We start from the raw sequence: 19,299 nt of genomic DNA on the forward strand, positions 1-19,299 counted from the left end.
AGCCTAAGAGCTCAGGTGTGACTGATCCCTTCCTTTGGTTCACCTTTCAGGCTGCTCATATCCGTGAAGAGAGAAAACAACGTTACCATCACCGTGGGTGAGGAGATGTCCTTCATGGTCCTGCTGCACCGGGTGTGGAAGCATCACCCTGTTAACGTTGACTTCCTGGGAATCTACATCCCCCCTGAGAACCAGTTCTCACCTGAAACCCACGGGCTCATAGGTAAGGGATGCAGGATGGGAGGTGGGAATGGTGGGGCAGTGGGGAGGGAGTTTGGCAGGTCCCTGTGTGAATTCATTGGTGTCTGTCTCCTGATGGGGAAGGTGTGGAAAGGGAGAGTCCTACAGGAAGCCCCAAGGACATTGTAGAACATCATAGACCAGGAGATAATTCCTCATCCCATGCAGGGAGGGTGTTTTCAATGGCCTGCCCAGACTTGGTGACACTGTGACAGGGCTTTCCCAGCCTAAAAAGCCTGAAACAACCCCCCTAAACCATCCTCCTGAGAAGCTTCACATACAGACATCTGGATCTGTCTTTCCCAGCCAGGGTGTAAAACAAAAGCCAGGGCTCAGCTCACAGGGAACATCAGCCCTGAGCACTGGAGGCCCAGTGCCCTGTGATCCATGTGGGATGCTCTGCCTCCTGCAGCTACTTTGGTTTCCATGGCAGCTTGCACTGGAACCTTTGATCAGGCTGAACCTCTCTTTGATCAGGTCAGTTTGCATCTGAACCAGAAGTGTCCATCCACCACCAAACCCCTGGGCAGCCTCCGGAGAAGCCACAAGCCATCATGGAAGTGAAAGGCAACAAGCTCATTGTTACCAGGTAGGAATAATGTGCTTTATTGTTCTCCTACATCTGACTTATTCTGAGGACATCAGTGACTGCAGGCTTGTTACATCAAGGATTTGGGGGAAAAATATCCCTGTTTTCCCTTTGCTGATAGTCTGGTTTTAGTGGTTGCCAAAATTTGGGGTAAGTTGGGTTCTTGTGCGTGAGCTGTGTTCTCATAGTGCCCAGCACCTGGCCTTGGATAGGCCCTATAAAAGCACCTGAGCCTTGGGTGATATGGTTTAGTGTGAGGTGTCCCTGCCCATGGCAGGGGGGTTGGAACTGGATGATCTTAAGGTCCTTTCCAACCCTAACTATTCTATGATTCTATGAAAAGGCCGCATACCCACAATTGTATGGGGTCTGTACACATACTATATACAGAACTGTGAATCCATTGTATTTTGTGGTTGTTTCCACTTCCTGGTGGTGGAAGACACAGAGCTCACCCCTTTAGCAGAGCAATGCTGGATGACTGATGTCCAATTGTCTCCTTGTCGTGCAGTGACCTTCACTTTGGGTGTCCTCTTCCCCACAGGGGGCTGCAGAAGGACTACAGGACAGACCGCGTGGCTGGGACCGAGGTGCAGTGCTGGTTTGTGCACAACAGTGGGAAGGGGTTCATAGACGGCCACTACAGGGATTACCTGGTCCCCCACCTGTACAGCTTCCTGAAGAGACCCTGAGTGCTCCATCACGGAACTGGTTTGTTATAAACGTTCTTATCTGCTCCTTCATGCCCAAACGGCTCTTCTGAACAGCAGCTCTCGAGCTGGATCAACAGAAGGTGACTTCACCACCTTTTGCTTTATAAATGATCAGCTTTCCAAAGCCACAGAGCTCCCTTTTCTGTTCAAAACCATAATAAAGTGACGTGCTGGGTTGTAGCAGGTATCTTGCTCTCCATGTGTCTGATTTAACAGGTTAATAGTCCATTAATATTCCATTGAAAACTCAAGCTATTTTGTAACACACGGTTCAGAGCAGACTCGTAACTGCATTGTGGTTACCGCAGTGTAACACACAGAACCTGATTCAGTGCTTTAAAACACCTCTGCTTGTTCACACTGCTGGAGAATGTAAGTATAGACACTGCTGGACTGGGTAAAAAGGAGGATGTCATTAGGTGCAAAGGAAAATCAACAGAAAAGGAACGTGGGCCCTGAAATGAGCATCGTGAGGAGTCTCCTGTCATTAAGAATGGGTCACTCTGTGGTGAGGAATGTCCTTGAACAAGAGCAGCCCTGTGGAGAAGGACTTGGGGGTACTGGTTGATGAGAAACTGAACATGAGCTGGCTTCAGTGTGTGCTGGGCTGCACCCCCAGAGCGTGAGCAGCAGCTCAGGGAGGGGATCCTGCCCCTCTGCTGTGCTCTGGGGAGACCTGAGAGCAGCTCCAGTGCCTAAAGGGGCTGCAGGAAAGCTGGAGAGGGGCTTGGGACAAGGGATGTAGGGACAGGCCAAGGGGAATGGCTTGAACCTGCCCAAGAGAGGGGAGACTGAGCTGAGCTCTGAGGCAGAAGCTGTTCCCTGTGAGGGTGCTGAGGCGCTGGCACAGGGTGCCCAGAGAAGCTGTGGCTGCCCCATCCTTCTCAGCAGCCCTTATCTGGGAATGGGACCCCAGTGATGTACTTGCCCTTTTGAACTGCAGTCTCCTGTGCTTACAAGTCAGTGGCTGGTACAGGATCCTTCCTGCACCCACAGTGTCAGGAGTGAGAACATCAACATTGCTGAAGTGTCTCTTCCAAGCAGCTCTCAGAAGCAAAAGCAACTTCCCTCTGAATCCTTCATGGCTTCCTTGACCTCATTCATTAGCTCTGGCCTCCACAACACCCTGCAGCACTCGGTTCCTGTGTGTGGGGAGGAAAACCTGTCGAGAGTGGTTTGAAATCCCCAAATCAGGAATTCAACTGTTTCCTACTTGTACGTGACTACAAGCAGTGAATAATCATCCTCTGCTCTTCTCCAACTTGTGACTTGTCTATTATACTCACTCTATTTTTTCAGGCTCTGGAATATGAAGTGCAGCTCTTTCCAGTGAGGCAAAAGCTGTTCTGTCCTGTCCCTTACCTCATTACACTCCTATGTACCTCATCTCACTCAGTACCTGTGCAAGAAAGGGCAGAGCTGTTGACATAATCCAGCTTACCCATAGCCTGAGTATAGGGACAAACGCGTCTTCTGTCTCCAGTTCCCTCCCTTATAGCTCTCCACGCTGTGAATACTGCATTACGGCACGACTCTGCCATGCCTTTGCTTTCAGGAGCCCTGGAAAGGAACCTGGTGTCCGGTGGGAAGCAGTTCCAGGCTACTCCAGACAGCAGCAGTTTCCCTAAACCTCTGCAGTGCCATCAATGTTCCTGCAGGGGTCCCCTGGAAACCACAAACTTAAAGGGGGAGACTGAGCTGAGCTCTGAGGCAGAAGCTGTTCCCTGTGAGGGTGCTGAGGCGCTGGCACAGGGTGCCCAGAGAAGCTGTGGCTGCCCCATCCCTGGCAGTGCTCAAGGCCAGGTTGGACACAGGGGCTTGGAGCAGCTGCTCCAGTGGAAGGGGTCCCTGCCTGCCCATGGCAGGGGTTGGAGCTGGAGGAGCTTTAAGGTCCCTCCAACACAAACTGTTCTGTGGTTCTGACTCCTTCACAAACAAGGCAGTGGCCAGCCAGGCACTTCACTGTGCTCAACAGGCCCCTCAGAACACCGGTAAGAACCACACTGCCCTAGGAAAGGATTACGTTTATTCCTGACCATGTTTAGAAATTAAACATTGTACAAAATGTGGTATTTTTTAAAAAATAAAAAAGCCACAGTTACATCCTTTAGTGAGTGATGATACCCATGGCACAGAGCAAGAGTGGAAATGTGACAAAGGACAGGGCTCTGGATAACCAAACCAGCAATCACCAGTCTGTATCCACATACACCTTGGCTGGCACATAGAAACCCCACAAGCAGCACCTACACTTGAGTCCATATGAGGATAAACTGCACATTGGTATTACTGGCAAACACAATGGAGAAGGGGTGAGTTGCATTTTAACAACACCAATGTGTAACCAAAACCAAGCTGGTGACAGCACTCAATAAGCCAGACCAGTCCTACAACATCCAGGGGAATAATCACTATTCCCTTCCTGCTATTCACTTAATCCCTCCCCTTGTTCCTACAGCCAGAATTTGGCTGCACATTGAGGAGAGTGTGCTGTTAAAACTGGCACCAACACACACTATGTGCCTCAAGCAGCTATCTGTAGGTAATTCTGCCTCTCTGCTACTGCACTTCAGTAAGTAAGATACTCCACGTACAGAACATTTCACTTACAGCCATCTGTTCTAGTTTACAAAAGGAAATTGAACCCAATATTATAACTTTGATAGAGAATCAGGTGAAATATTTCCACTGATCAGATTCCCACAACCATTTTACGTAACAAATCCATAGTGGTCTTTAAATAAATCCATTTTGTGGTTAATTTCTATATACATTATAAATACATACACACACACAGTTAAAACCCTGACATGGTAGAGTCTTGTGTCTGCTGCAAGATGCCAGAAAGATGGTTTTGGGAACCAAAATCTTCTGTGATCCACGATAAGCAACTCAGGCGAGTTTGGAGATGTCTTCATACAGGATATCTTCAACCCGGCGTCCTTTTAAAGGGCCCTGACAACAACAAGGTAGAAGAAATAGGATCAAAATAGACTTTTCTGTTTCAGAGCTCTGTCCAAAAGCCATCTATAGCTCCATGATGGAGGCTGTACAGGGGATGTGTAGCAAAATGCATCCCAAAACGTGCAGGTCTGGGATTTACTCACAACAAAGTATTTTGTTCCATTACTTTCAAGCTGACCATAGAATGTGACAGGGCCTCAAACACTGTCCCAGGAATCTTTTCATTTTCAGGACACTGTGTTAGCTAAAGGCATTACAGTTTTGGAGCAAATACAAGCAGCTGCTTGAGTTATTTCACTATGGATTTCTAAGTAGTAAAAGAGGTAATTTTGAATACAAAAATCCTGGTCACCCTATAGTCACTATTTGCTGTTTCCAGGGGTAGTTTCACTCATTTTTAATGTACAGGCTCAGAGTTCATGCAGGAAAGGGAAATCTTAACACCTACAGACCTCAGAGCTAGAGAGAAACTACCCCTGCCTTCAAAGACCAACATTAGCATGGTCCTTAGCTCCAACCCACGCTCCTTCTGTGGCTTTGCACAGTCTCTTCTCAAGCAAATGCTCCAGACTCCAATAGCAGCTGAATTTCTGCTGAATGGGATCCAAACAAGGTCTCTCTACTACAAGCTCTGTCTATGAAACTTGACTGTAAACTAAAAACCTCTCTGCTGTATCAGTCATAGAATCCCAGACTGGTTTGGGTTGGAAGGGACTTTAAAGCTCATCCACTTCCAACCCCAGCCACGGGCAGGGACACCTTCCACTGGAGCAGCTGCTCCAAGTCCCTATGTCCAACCTGGCCTTGAATTTAAAGAGTTTCAAGCTTGGCTTTGTAGAGAACAAACCAGCAGCTACACAGCCATGATGCCAATGGGTAATTTTAGCCCAGAGAAAAGCAATACATAAAATAAACCCCAAACCCAGAAAACCCCAATCATAGTTGTTAACCATGAACAAGACTACAAATAAGCACATAAAGCCCCACGTTCAGTCTGGAAAGGCAGAAGTCACTTCCTTGCATGTTTCACATTTTTCCCTTCCCACAAAACAGTTCAACAACAGTCCTGTTCAAAATAAACATAGAAAATATTTTGCCAGTCTCTTTTAAGCTCCAAACTTGCTAAATTCAGCATCCTGGCATCATTTTTAAAGGCAAAGAGCACAGCTCTAGTCTGCAATGGGGAATATGTGGCTGTTTTCTCACTGGTTGGGAACAGGTTGGGGGTGACCACAGCATAAATCCCACCTGTAAGACAGGACTAATGATACCACAGTTCTTTTGGAAAGCTTTCTGAAGGTATAGATGAAAAGTGCTCTACACAAACAAGATCCTGCAGTGTTTGATACTTACAGAGTCGATGACTATTGTAGCTGAAAACCTCTTTTCATTGATAGATTCCAAGATGCCTTCATTTCCCCTATAGCCACCATTTAAGACCATCACTTTCTTGCCTGAAATGAGAAACAGGAAAAGAGTTGCACAACAGTGTGCACAATTTCTTTGGATAGAGCTGTGTTCAACTCTACTGATAGCTGAGGGAGAGATGGTTTCTCCCAGAAGCTCCAACAAGCAGCACCCTAACCTTTGCCTTAGAGTGTGCCCATTTCCAAAGCACACCTTGATTTACTGCTCCACTCTACACTGGGCAGAAGCCATTGAAACTACAGCAGGCCCATGTCTCATTCCTTGTACTATGAGCTCACTGTTGCCTTTTTGCCTTCTGCTTCACCCAGGCAGCTCCCTCAGGGCATCAATCCTAGTGCAAGGGTGGGCAGAGCTCACCTACAGGTACTACTATGCTAAAGAACACTCACTGACACCATCAACCAGCTCTTCACCAGCTGCACACATACAGAATGCAGCAGGTTTGCTGAAGGATCTGTGAATCCCCAAATCCTATGTCCTGTTTCCCCATATGCTGCCAGTGTTCTGCTTACTGCTACCTTGACTGTTCCCTGAAATACTGCTCAGGTGCTGCACACAAATGTTAGTGTGTACCAGGCAAAGCAATGCCAGTGAACCAAAGAGGAGATGAAGTAAGCTTTGCAAAGCACCCACAGCAGTTTGAAGCATGACTTTGGAGGGATGATACAAGGTGAATATGACCCAAGGACTCTGCAGGGCTCCCAGGGATGCTTCCTGGCAGCTGAAGAGAGATGCTTTCATCTCATCAAATGAGCTCATTCCTAAACCATTTCTGTCTTCTCAGAAAATAATCTCTTAGAAATGGGACTGTGAAGACTCAAAGCAGAAGCACTGTAATAATTCCCTAGGAAGTAAGCAGAGGATACAGAATCATAGAATAGTTAGGGTTAGAAAGGACCTTAAGATCATCAAGTTCCAACCTAAACCATGGCACTCAAGGCTTCATCCAACCTGGCCTTGAACACTGCCAGGGATGGAGCATTCACAGCCTCCCTGGGCAACCCATTCCAGTGCCTCACCACCCTCACAGTAAAGAATTTCTTCCTTATATCCAATCTAGACCTCTCCTGTTTAAGTTTCAACCCGTTACCCCTTGTCCTATCACTACAGTCCCTAATGAACAGTCCCTCCCCAGCATCCCTGTAGGCCCCCTTCAGATACTGGAAGGCTGCTATAAGGTCTCCATGCAGCCTTCTCTTCTCCAGGCTGAACAGCCCCAACTTTCTCAGCCTGTCTCCATACAGGAGGTGCTCCAGTCCCTGATCATCCTCGTGGCCTCCTCTGGACTTGTTCCAACAGTTCCATGTCCTTTTTATGTTGAGGGCACCATAACTGTACACAGTAAGTGAGGTAAATGATCAAAGGAGCTTATGAAATGTTGTACCAAGAGCTAGGTGGCTCTTTACAGTATTACAGTTTGGGTTGGAAGGGACCTTTAAAGCTCATCAAGTCCAACCCTTGCCTGGTCCAGTGGACACCTTCCACTAGAGCAGGTTGCTTCAAGCCCCATTCAACCTGGCCTTGAACACTTCCAGGGACAGGGCAGCCACAGCTTCTCTGGGCACCCTATGCCAGTGTTTCACCACCCTGATAGTCAAGATTTCTTCCTTATATCTACCCTAAATCTCCCCTTTGGCAGGTTAAAACCATTCCCCTTGTCCTGTCCCTACAGGCCCTTGTCCGTAGCCCATCTCCAGGTTCCTTACTGGATCCTTTAGGCACTGGAGCTGCTCTCAGGTCTCCCCTTCAGGAACCTTCTCTTGTCCAGGCTGCCCCAGCCGAGCTCTCTCAGCCTGGCTCCATAGGAAAGGTCACAGCACTTTCAAGTGGATGAATTACAGTTTAAAAGAATGGAAATAGAAGTCTTGCAGTGACATCTAAGCTGAAAACAGAACAAAACACTGTACCTGGTGCTGGTATGACAGTTTCTAGATGTGTCTGATCAAGCTTCAGTTTGTCTCCAGAATCAATCATCTTCACAACCGCTGTATATTTGTCAATCACTTCCTGTTGTGAAAGGCAGAGGCAAATCAGAAGTCCTCAAACCAACAGATCTCTACATTTATGTTTCAGTATTAACAAACTCAGGACCATGAGTCTGCACTTCAATGCTTCCAAAAGCAGCAAGGACTTGTGAGCTGTCCTGAGGGCATCCAGCTTTCATGAGTCACTCATTGGCCTCACTCTGAAGTTAAGGCTACATTGAAAGGGCTCCTCTGGAACAGCAGTGAACTGTTCTCATTGACCACTATTTATGTACCTTCTTTTCTAAAGGTTTTTCTAACCTTAAGGTAAGCTCTCTTGTCTGTTCTCTCAAAGATGGGGAGTAAATTAGAGGCTTCTTTCCCCCCTCGGAGGCTAAACTGCCTGGAGGCCACACAAGGACAGCCAGGATACTACCTGTCAATGAGGCAAAATGTTACTGAACATCTTTGTCCTTAGCACAAGCCATGTTCCACTTCTCATAGTCAGATATTCAGCTGTGATTTTGAGCTCTATACATTCTTGTTCATTCAAAACACACCTGGGTGCTGTCTCTGGTTGTCTTGCCAGAGATTGTTGAGCCCTGGACTACCTGGTACAACATCATTTCACTGGCAGTGACTGAAGAAAGCACTTCTGAACTACAAGGCAAGGCGCAGCCTCCAGATTTTGTATGCAAATGAAATCTCGTTCAAAGGCAGCTTAAATGCCAGGTCAAACCTGGCTGGTCTCACCTTGAAATGCAATTGCACTGCTCTTGGTCATATCACATTGGCAAAGAGACTACTCTCCAAGATGGGTGTGTTAATAGGGACAAACTGTGCAGGACAAAACAGTGCTTGAGAAAGGATCACTGAGTAAATGACACTAAACCAATTCAGAGCTTCAGTCCCTGCCCAGGTTAAGTCCTGATAGAGTTAAGGGGATGTTTCAGCCCCTTTCAGTGTTAAGGCTGAACAACTTGCATAAAGAAACAAGACTTTAGATCAGATACCAGAAAAGCCAAACCAATGCCACATGCTTTCATTTACCTTAACAACTGCCTTCTTCCTGTGATACTTCTCTCCAAGCTTTTTTGTTACAATTTTTACAACGATTTCCTGGAAGATTTGAAAGGCACAAAAATAAATAAATGCCAAAATACACAAAAACCTACACACTGTCAACTAATGGCACATTCAGGTCGCTCTGACTCCAACCACAGACTGCACAGCACAGGAAGCAATGACAGTAAAGACTCTGCGTTCAGGAACAGATCTTTATCCTCAAATTATTGCCTCAAAGTAGCACCTCAAGACTTTTCTATTTTATAACTACAGGTACACTTGAATTCAGGATATAACATGGTAGTTACTGTAACAGTGGGTCAAGAACAGGACTTCTTGATGTAGATGCCAATAATATCATGATTCAAACATGATCTTTAGAGACTCACAGTACCAACTCTTTAATTAGAGAATGCCACCCCATCTGAGATCAGGCACACAATGCTTCAGACTGCAGATCATGCTCAACCAGAAGACATACTGTAATACTGAACATTTGTCAGCTCAGAAAATAAGAGTTAATTCAGTTTCAACTCCACCTTTGGATCTTTACACAAATCAAGAGGTTTTAGAGATGCAGAAGTGGTTCTATTTGGTACAATAACAATTTTAAGGCACTTACAGGCTGTAACCAGTAGTCTCTCCGAGCTGTTCTTTTCTTCTCCTCTTCAAGCTACAGAACAACAAATATTCACCATTTACTTTCACTGCAGCTTTCCCATGCTTTGAAAAGCTGAACCAATTCTCCAGGCCCACATCAAGTAGGGAATAAAAAAACCCCAACAAACTAAATAAGGGTAAGTCAGAAGTCAGCGTGTGCTTGCTGCATAAAAATCAACCTGATGAGATCCAGGAATCCATGATAAAATGATGGAGATTTATATTTGGGGTTTGTCAAGTGTTTCTAGATATTTTCTTCCAAACTCTGTATTCCTTTACTTCCAACATCTCAGACATCTGGGGAATAGGCACAGATGAGCAGCAGAAAGCAGTTTTAGTGGGGAAGTGAGATCATTTTGCCTGATAAGATACAACAGTCTGAATTCCTCCTGAACTGAAGGTCTGAGGGCACTTCAAAGGTACAGTGGACATTGCCATAGGCACAGGGTTACAAAGACACAGATCCTGCACGATTATTACCTCCATAATCTCATCCAGTGCAGATTTCTTCTTTTTCTCTTTGGACTGACCAGAGCTATGAGCTGATTCTTTCCTTTTAACTGCCCCTTCCACCATCTTCAGTGCATTCGGTCCAAGGCCACTGCTGGAAGAGTAAGATGGGGTTTTCACAGCAGATCTTACATTGCCTCCTCTACCAAGATGCATCTGAAGAGCTGGCTGTGCAAAAAGGCCTGCTGATCTATTTAACTTCAGTTGTGCAAGTCACCTTCCAGACCCTGCATGCCTCCTTCTCTAGGACTGCATTTGACAGCTAGAAATGATCTCCTTGAGATGTATGCTCTGTGTCCACTGATGTCTGCTGCTTGCAGTCCAGCAGAATGAAAACCTAATGATCCACCGATGCAAAAGCAAAGAGTTGGTCGAGAACTTGAGTTCAATGGAGAAGGCAAAATCAGGTCTGCAAATAAGGTTTTCAAATTTGAAAGGATAAACTTGTGGCTTTGGAAAAGCCCCCTGGACAAAGCAACTCTCAAACATGGCAGACATCTAGAACTCCTTCCATACAGATACTTAACCTATCCAGCAATGGGAGAGATCACATGTGAACCTGTAGAAAAGGACTCCACACCCAGCAAATAAACACCACCTTCAATAGGCAAACAGCCTGTAAGTTATGAAAGAAAAGAGCCATCAGCACAAAAAGGTCCATAGCAGGGATCAGGGAACATCTGGGTGAAGTGAGAACTGCCTGAAGGCAGCCCGAGTTGAGCTATTTCTATGAAAGACATTTGAATGCAGGTGTTCTCTCATCAAGAAAGATGGAGGGTGCTCAGTTTGACAGGAATGTAATAGTTAATATGGCCTTACAACAAACAGCATGCTCTGCTTGTGGTGAGGATGTTGGATGTATTGGCAAAGGGAAGACTTGTAATGAGAATAAAGATACAGAAATGGCAGCAGAAGCAAGATAGGGGGGAAAATTGTATTTCAGGGGAAGTCTGGATAATCTCCACAAAAGAGTTCTAAAAGAAATAGCACATTAAATCAAAACTCCAACAGCAAGTACTTAAAATAACATCTCATCAAGGGTGACATATGATTAAAACACAACTGCTGTGCCTATAGTTAAGAAGCAAATGAATCTTGCTGTGAGGTTACTAAGGGATTCTTGGGTGCTAAAAACTAAACCAAATCTTATTTAATATATTCATTATTTGGTGTCCCTGCCCATGGCAGGGGGGTTGGAACTGGATGATCTTAAGGTGCTTTCCAACCCTAACTATTCTATGATTCTATGATTAAGGACTTTGGAACAAAGAGGGTGAGACCACCAACACTTTTGGGATGTGATACTGATATGGAAGACACCAAAAAAGAGAACTGGAGACCAGAAGGGACTGGTTTATCTTGAAAAGCATGTTTTAAACCCCACAAAATCCAACAGCACATCCTGCAAGCTCATATGCTTTGGAAAACTTTCAGCCAAATTTTAGCAAGCACCTTAAGTATTCCTCACCAAAACTATTCAAGTGAGTGTCTGACTTAAGTTTCAGACTCATCTTAAGCACAAAGCAATGCTTAGGGATAATTTATAAGCTTTCCTCAAAGCCTGAAATCTGTATCTAGTATTGCAAAGAACCACTTTATTGTCTCATTTTCTCCATGGCATATCTCCCATCAGATGCCTTATCTAAGAACTGAGCTTGTGGGGAGAGGAAAGCTTTCTTTTTACCTGCAATACATTTAATTGCAGTATTGCCTCACATGAAAAGATGTACTGCTCATTAAACAGCTTTACAGACTGTTCTAAGTCAGTATTGTTTGTATTATTGATCCCTTTTGTCCTGCATTGTTTGTGGTTCTATGAAGGCAATTAAATTCATGAGCTGTAGAAAGATTTACATCAGGTAGATTCAGCTTCTTAAGTGATGATCAGAGAGACTATTGCCTCCAATTAGACGAGGCAATCAGTCCTCTTAGGAACCAAAATTAACAAGTCATGAATACCCATTCATAGAGGGCAGCTCCGACTGGATGGCATTCACTTCAAGTGCTCTGACTGGATCCCTCATCCACCCTTTCACATAACAGCGTTTTCCATAACTACCTCTTACTTTACAGGCATCTGCCATGAACCACAGTGAATTCAAGAAAGCTCCTCATAGCACACGTTTAAGATATACCCACTCACCCATTTTAAACACAAAAGAAACCATGAAGTCACCTTGTACCCCTCCTGAATAACATGACAGGACGAGAGATTAAATTCCAACTATTTCAGGACAAGATACCAATATCATTGTCATGTAAGTGCTTTGCAACAAAGGGTTGCCCTTAAATACTTTTCTCACCTTGTTTTAGAAGATGCAGCTATTGAAGTACTTGCTCCTTTGTTTAAATTAAATGCAACTACAAAATAAAAAGAAATTACTCTATTTCTATCTTGAAAAATAACTGCATTGAAGGATGTTACAGTTATAAAAATCTGGAAATGGAAAAGATGAGCAATTTGAACACATTTACCCATTTTGGTTCAGCTTTTAAAATAAAGTACTTTACAATTTAGAAGAAAAAATACTCTGTATTTCCGTATTCCAGTGCTCTTTAGAACAGATCTCAAACTGCTTTATGAGCAGGCTTCAGTGCTCATCTTGGTTTAATTACAAGATCAGCTTCAGTAGCTTCTAGAAAATGACATGTCTCAAAACCTGCTTACCTTTTTCTTCATCGTTCTCTCTGTTCAGTTCAGTATAGACTGGCTTCTCCTGCCAAAATAAACCACAAAGCACATTTCAAGAGTCAAGCAGAAAGCTGAGCCAGGGTATAATTTAGTGGTGATCATTGATTAGCTCAGTTTTACATACTGTGAGATTATGACAAGTGTAATATTCAACCTGTCTTGATTCACAGGAGATTATAAACTGGAACGTTATCTCATTACAGGTTCCTGGGCAAACTTCTCTGATTAACACTCTCTGCAGAGAAGCTATCTAAGCTTGATGGATTCCAGCAGTTTGCCCCACTGGAATCAGCATGAACAGAATGCTTCCTGGACAGACTGAGAACTCCAAGAGGGAAATTCTGGAATGCAGCCAAACATGCCCACTGTTCCTCATCTTGAACTGGTGATCAGTTTGTAACCTAAAGCTTACTCATCACCGTCTAACCAACTGCAAAGAAAATATGAATGCCAGTATCCCAGGAGCATTCATCACCATTAAATTAACCAAGAGGAGTTCTGAGCTGAAGGCTGACACACATGCAATTTTACTCACCAGTTCTTTCCCCTCCAAACCTCTTCTAACTTGCTGTTCAATGAATTTTGCAGTTTTTTCTTCATCATCCAGGTCCTGTTTCTTCTTCCTCTCTTGCTCTTGTTGCCTGCGAATAGTCTCTGGGTCCCTATCAATATATTGGATATACCAGCCTTTTGGAGTCTCATCCACCTTGCAAAGACCTAAAAGTCAACATAAGATAAAGTAAAATTTAATACTGACAAAAGCAACCAAAGACAAAGAATCAATACCATTTTCACAGCTGAAGAACAATGCAGATACTTCACCAGAGACAATGCACCCCTTACTGACCTGATGAAACTGACTGACAGACCACACCAAAAGGTGGTGGTGAATAGCTCCTTTACAAACCAGTGACCTGACACTAGTGGGGTTCCCCATGGATCAATGTCATTATAAATGACTTGGATGATGGGATCAAACATGATACCAAACTGAATGGGGAAGTGGACACTTTGGAAGGGAGATCCACCCACTGTACGAAGACCTTGGTAGGCTGAAAGAATGCTCTAACAAGAACTTTATGAAGTTCAACAGGACAGATGTAAGGTCTTGCACCTGGGAAAACACTATCCGGGAGTGCAGCACAGGCTGGGATCTGCTCAGCTGAAGAGCAGCTCTGTGGGAAGGGGCCTGGGGGACACAAGCTCAATATGAGTGAACAGCCTGCTGCTGTGGCAAAGAAAGCCAGCAGGATGCTGGGGGCATCAACAGGGACATCACCAGCAGGGATAAAGATGTCATTGTCCCACTCTACTCAGTGTCTATCAGGCCACACCTGGAATACTCTGTGTATTTTGCTCCCCACTGTGCAAAAAAGCTGTGACCAGGCTGGAGAGGGTCCAGAAAAGGGCCAAAGAGATGGTGCAATAATCTCCCCAGGGAAGTAGTGGATTCCCCAACACTGGGCCCTTTAAAGATTCAGCTGGACAGGGTGCTGGGACATCTAACCTAGGTCATGCTTTGCCTAGAAAGGCTGGACCAGATGATGCTTGAGAGCCCTTCTAGCCTGGGACTCCAGCCCTTCAGCTAGCCAGTTCTATTTGGAAATAGGCCAGAGCACGTAATAAAGTGGAGGGAGTGTTTTCCAATACTTCCTCGTTGAAGAAAATGTTTCCTTCCCACTGTTTTAACAAGGAAGAAAACAGAAATCTAACACATATAAACAATACACACTAATAGCATCATACTAAAGGAAACATTACTACACTTCATTATTGTTACTAACTCGGCCTTGAGTGACTTTCCAAACACTCATGAATGTATCCTGTTGGACACAGGCAATCAGTGCCAAAGTAAACTTGCTGTCATACCACAGTCAGTGCCATTTAATATCTCTTCCTCCCACTGAACACAAAACTGCAGATCTCAAGCTTTAACCCTTTCATTAAGGCAGGAATGAAAACAACTGTTGGTTCTCTTCACCTTAAACATGGAAGGATTCTGTAAGTCATAAGAAATGTTCTGTGGTAGTTGTTAATTTTAAATGGCAACTGTTGGAAGTTGATTTAGGATGGAGCAATACCCTCCAGTAAATATAGACAACAGACGACATGAGAAAAGGCTCAAGACTGATGCATTTATCACAGACTTCTGGCATTTTACATAAGCAAATTCTTAATAGTTAGCACAGAAATGTGTTTGGATATCTGCATATATATATGTGCATATATGCAGGAAAGGAAGGGAAGAAAGAAAAAGGAAATAGAAGAATTAACCTAAACATTTACTGATCAATTATCAGCAAGTTGCTCACTCCCCAAGTAAGCAACTGCACTTACCTTCCCTCCCCAGCCACTTTGTGAAATCAGTCAGAGTCTCCCACTGTGTGGCATTCATGTGGATGTGTTCTCTATGGCTGATATATTCATTGTACACAATATTATTGTGGACTCTCTTTGTTCCTGAAATACAGAATTATTGTTACTATTGTTGCTGTGGTGGTTGTTATTAAATCTAAGTGTGGGATTTAGGATAAAGCAATAAAGCAACCAAAACTCTTGTACTGAACCAATAAAAGACAGTAGAAAAAGATCAAGTAAGCAAACAGGACAATATTTACCAAATCTCCTCCTGAGCAGCTCTAGGAAATCATTTCGAAATTCCCTTTAGGGATAAAAAGAAAGTATTTTAGTACAAATTTAACAATTACAAAGCATTTTCTATTGTTGTTCCCAAATAAAGATCTGCAGTATAAACATGAGCATTCTTTTGAACTGAGCACGATGAAAGCCCAGCCACTCACTTCCCTTTTTCAGCAAAGCAGCATTAAATGCAGTGTGCATGCACAAAGAAACACAATGTGGTACGTGCACATACAAGTTAAATCTTCAAAAGGGTAACAGCCTTTCAAAGGGATAAAATGGAAAGAAGGAAATCTAAACACTTCCCACTAATTGCTGGTGTTTCATTACCAGTTGTCTCCCCAGGTTGACTGACACAAAACACAAAGGGCAGCAGTGGCAGATGGGGCAGGTTGATCACTCATCCTGCTGCTCATTCAAGGGCTTGAGAATAAAGCCTCATTTCAAACTCGTGCTGAAGACAGCTCCAGTCAACTCAGCTGTCCTGTTGGTCACCTGGACAAAGGACTGGGGGGAAACTGGGATGTCAGTCACACTACTCACTTGTTATCTCTCTGTAATGGCTCTTTTAGCTCTTTGTATCTCACGTGGGGGCAGTCACTTTGCTGGGACAGAAGGGTGACATCAAAATAAAGTGTCTTCAGTGGGACATGCGGCCTTAACAATGTGGCTGTGCAGATCTGATACAGGAATGAAGATCTGGGTAAGGATATACAGCAGACTTACTCAGAAAAGTAATCCATGAACTGCTGAGGATTTTCAGAAGCCAGCAGCAATTGCCTCTGGTGGGACTCAGACATGCAGTGACATTTGAAGCCATTCTAGAAAACAAAAGTAAAGACTTTGCCTGTTTTTGTCTCGATTTGCAATACTCACACACAGCTGACCAGTATTCAAAAGAAAGCTTTGCAAGCAAAATTCCTTGGAGGCTACACACAGAAAAGAGCCTATGATGGGGTGGGTGTTCCTCCTGACCAGGCAAGCCAGAACCAAAACTCCTCTCAAGGCCAAGAGACTCCAGACAAGAGAGAGGTTATGAGACAGGACATTCCAGCAGTTCTCCTCATCCCTTGTGGAATGAGATAGACCACTGCACCCCTGAGGTCCACCTGGGACCCATCCAGCACTTGTGCAAGAGCACTCTATATTTTTCTTGGCTCCCTACCTGACCAACAGTACCACCAAATGTGTAAGTAAGGGATGGTGTCCTGGGACCACTCAAGGGACTGTGGCAGTCTGACCACCTCTGGCACAGGGCTGAAGTCATCAGAGCTCACCAAAAACCACCCAGACACAGGACTTCAGCTGCTTCCTTTTTTTTTTGTCTGATATAATGTTCTTTCATTACAATATGATTAAATCTACAGCAAATTTCATTCCATGGGAGCTCTGCCCCATCTTACAAAAAGATCTGGTCATAGAACAGTGAAGCTTTTTTGCTCATAGTCACTGGAAAGAGAATAGAATCCAAGGTTCTTCAGTGAAAAGAAGAGGGGGGAAAAACAGCTGGAGAACAATACAACCGAATTATCCATAAGATGCTTTATTTCTCTAAGTCCCATTACAGAGGCTATTCACTAAAAGCACAGTTACCTAAAGTGGAGGTACTTTTGGATCACAACTCTGATGGAAATCAGGAAGGACACTCACATCCTACAGGCATCTGGGTCCAAGTGAACAGACAAGTAAAAACACAAGGGGGAAGCTTCAGAGAAAAAGCAACTCTTTACAACAGGAGAAAGAGAGAAGATGGAAAAGATGGAAGAAACTGAATGGAGTCATCTGGACAAAAACACATGGTCCTGTTGGCACAGCTCCAAAGGAGCTGATCAGAGAGCTAGAGCAGTTCTGCTCTGGAGGCATGCTGAGAGCTGGGCTCGCTCAGCCTGGAGAAGAGAAGGCTCAGGGAGACCTTATTGTGGCCTTTCAGTACTTAAAGGAGCCTAGAAGAATGCTGGAGAGGGGCTTTTTATAAGAGTAAGTACTGGCAGGACTCAGGAGAATGAGTTTAAACTGAAAAAGGGTAGATTTATATTAAAGGCAGAAGCTGTTCCCTGTGAGGGTGCTGAGGCGCTGGCACAGGGTGCCCAGAGAAGCTGTGGCTGCCCCATCCCTGGCAGTGCTCAAGGCCAGGTTGGACACAGGGGCTTGGAGCAGCTGCTCCAGTGGAAGGGGTCCCTGCCCGTGGCAGGGGTTGGAGCTGTATAAACTTTAAGGTCCCTTCCAACCCAAACCATTCCATGAAGAGCCCTCATAGTGCTTCAGATGCCCATTCCCTTGGGCATGTCACTGTACTCACCCTGCTCCCAAGGTAGATCACAGCTACCCTCTACTCCCCTCTAAGGTAGATGGGAGCCACTTAACTCTTAACCGTATCAGCCTCTCAATGTGTGCACAATGAAATTAGTCCTCCAAAGAGTTTGGGGCCACCCTGTGCTCCCCCCCAACCCTGGGCTGATCAATCTGCAGGGGAGTGAATCATAGAATAGTTGGGGTTGGAAAGGACCTTAAGCTCATCCTGTTCCAACCCCTGCCATGGGCAGGGACACCTCACACTAAGCCATATCACCCAAGGCTTCATCCAACCTGGCCTTGAGCACTGACAGGGATGGAGCATTCACAACCTCCCTGGGCAACCCATTCCAGTGCCTCAGCACCCTCACAGGAAAGAATTTCTTCCTTAGATCCAATCTAAGCCTCTGCTGTTTAAGTTTGAACCCGTTACCCCTTGTCCTATCACTACAGTCCCTAATGAACAGTCCCTCCCCAGCATCCCTGTAGGCCCTTTCAGATACTGGAAGGCTACTCTGAGGTCTCCACGCAGCTTCTCTTCTCCAGGCTGAACAGCCCCAACTTTCTCAGCCTGTCTCCATACAGGAGGTGCTCCAGTCCCTGAGCATCCTCGTGGCCTCCTCTGGATTTGTTCCAACAGTTCCATGTCCTGAATATCCCTAAAGGTGGACCAGGGTCAACACACTTTCTCCAAAGTGGATGAGGGTTTCTCCCATGGGGGATTTGGGATCCAACAGGATCAATCCACCCACAACCAGCAACTAGAAACCCTCCAGCTTCTAGCAATCTGCCCCCAAGGGGAGCATGATCCATACAAGAGGCACTAGGGACCCCCCAGAAGAGAATAAAGACCCTCTCCAGTGCTCCCCTAAAGAGATTCAGGCCTCCTCATGTTCCAACAGCAAAACCAGGACGTTCCCTACAAGTCTCACACCGCACAGATGGAAACAGGGCCCCCGCAAGGCAACTGGGGACACTTCCATGAGGAGCCTGAGCCAGCCCCCTGGCGAGAGAACTGGGAAACACACAAGAAGGTTATGAGCTCCCATACCCCCTAAGGCAATCGCATCCCCTATAAAAGAATTAAGGACCCTTACAAGGGCGATCGCAGCCCCCTGTGTCCCCCTCAACAGCACTAGGAACACTTACATGGCAGTTGGCAGTCCCCACAAGGGTCTGATGAGACCCGACCCGCTGTTTATCCGCAGGACACCCACCCCCACAAAGATCCCCTATAAGTGGGTCAAAGCCCCATTTCCCCTCGCACAGAGCCCCGTGAAGAACCGGGGCCCACCACTCCCCCCCACCACAGGCCTATCTTCCACCACCACCGGAGCGGGCTCACCTCATCGCGGCACTGCTTCTGGCACATCTGGCAGTACCAGCGCAGCTTCTGCAGCCCCTTGGACTTGATGCGGTTGGCGATAGCCTTAGGGCTGAGGAAATCCGACTTCCCCATGGCTGCGAACCGGCCGTCCCCTCAGGCAGCCCCGACCCGGTACCGACCCCGCCGGAAGTGGCGGCCCCGGAAGCACTTACCGC

The 19,299-nt window shown here is 45.5% G+C and overlaps 2 protein-coding genes across 3 annotated transcripts in view; one reads left to right on the top strand and one right to left on the bottom strand.

The window, feature by feature from the left end:
• The window catches only part of ITIH2 (inter-alpha-trypsin inhibitor heavy chain 2), a 27,398-nt gene extending 25,828 nt beyond the window's left edge, over positions 1-1,570 (top strand). Inside the window, exons 19-21 of the mRNA XM_005144709.2 lie at positions 51-223; positions 718-829; positions 1,374-1,570. Of these exons, the coding sequence (XP_005144766.1) occupies positions 51-223; positions 718-829; positions 1,374-1,521 (433 nt within the window). The 3' untranslated portion in view covers positions 1,522-1,570. The remainder of the gene's footprint in view (positions 1-50; positions 224-717; positions 830-1,373) is intronic.
• Positions 1,571-3,551: 1,981 nt separating this feature from the next.
• Positions 3,552-19,268, bottom strand: KIN (Kin17 DNA and RNA binding protein). Of its 2 annotated transcripts, none has more exons than XM_034063254.1 (13): positions 19,103-19,268; positions 16,192-16,286; positions 15,444-15,487; positions 15,163-15,285; positions 13,361-13,542; positions 12,802-12,850; positions 12,437-12,494; positions 10,104-10,224; positions 9,586-9,636; positions 8,949-9,017; positions 7,842-7,941; positions 5,860-5,960; positions 3,552-4,497 (listed from the first exon to the last, which is right to left on the bottom strand). In XM_034063254.1, the coding sequence occupies exons 1-13, from the start codon at positions 19,214-19,216 to the stop codon at positions 4,435-4,437; spliced, it is 1,170 nt and encodes a 389-aa protein (XP_033919145.1). In that variant the 5' UTR covers positions 19,217-19,268; the 3' UTR covers positions 3,552-4,434. The 2 variants fall into 2 exon arrangements, with proteins under 2 accessions (XP_033919145.1, XP_033919144.1); XM_034063253.1 differs by having other exon boundaries at positions 10,104-10,227.
• Between the last annotated feature and the right edge of the window lie 31 nt (positions 19,269-19,299).

This window comes from Melopsittacus undulatus, chromosome 5, assembly GCF_012275295.1.
Source record: "Melopsittacus undulatus isolate bMelUnd1 chromosome 5, bMelUnd1.mat.Z, whole genome shotgun sequence".
Classification (NCBI taxonomy): Eukaryota; Metazoa; Chordata; class Aves; order Psittaciformes; family Psittaculidae; genus Melopsittacus; species Melopsittacus undulatus.

Excerpts from the sequence above, each read along its gene's own strand:
- KIN (XM_034063253.1), bottom strand. The coding sequence starts at position 19,216 with ATGGGGAAGTCGGATTTCCTCAGCCCTAAGGCTATCGCCAACCGCATC. Across the intron at positions 10,228-12,436 it reads GCTGCATCTTCTAAAACAAG|CAGTGGCCTTGGACCGAATG; the intron begins GTGAGAAAAGTA and ends TTACTCTTCCAG. Across the intron at positions 9,018-9,585 it reads GAGACTACTGGTTACAGCCT|GAAATCGTTGTAAAAATTGT; the intron begins GTAAGTGCCTTA and ends CAAATCTTCCAG.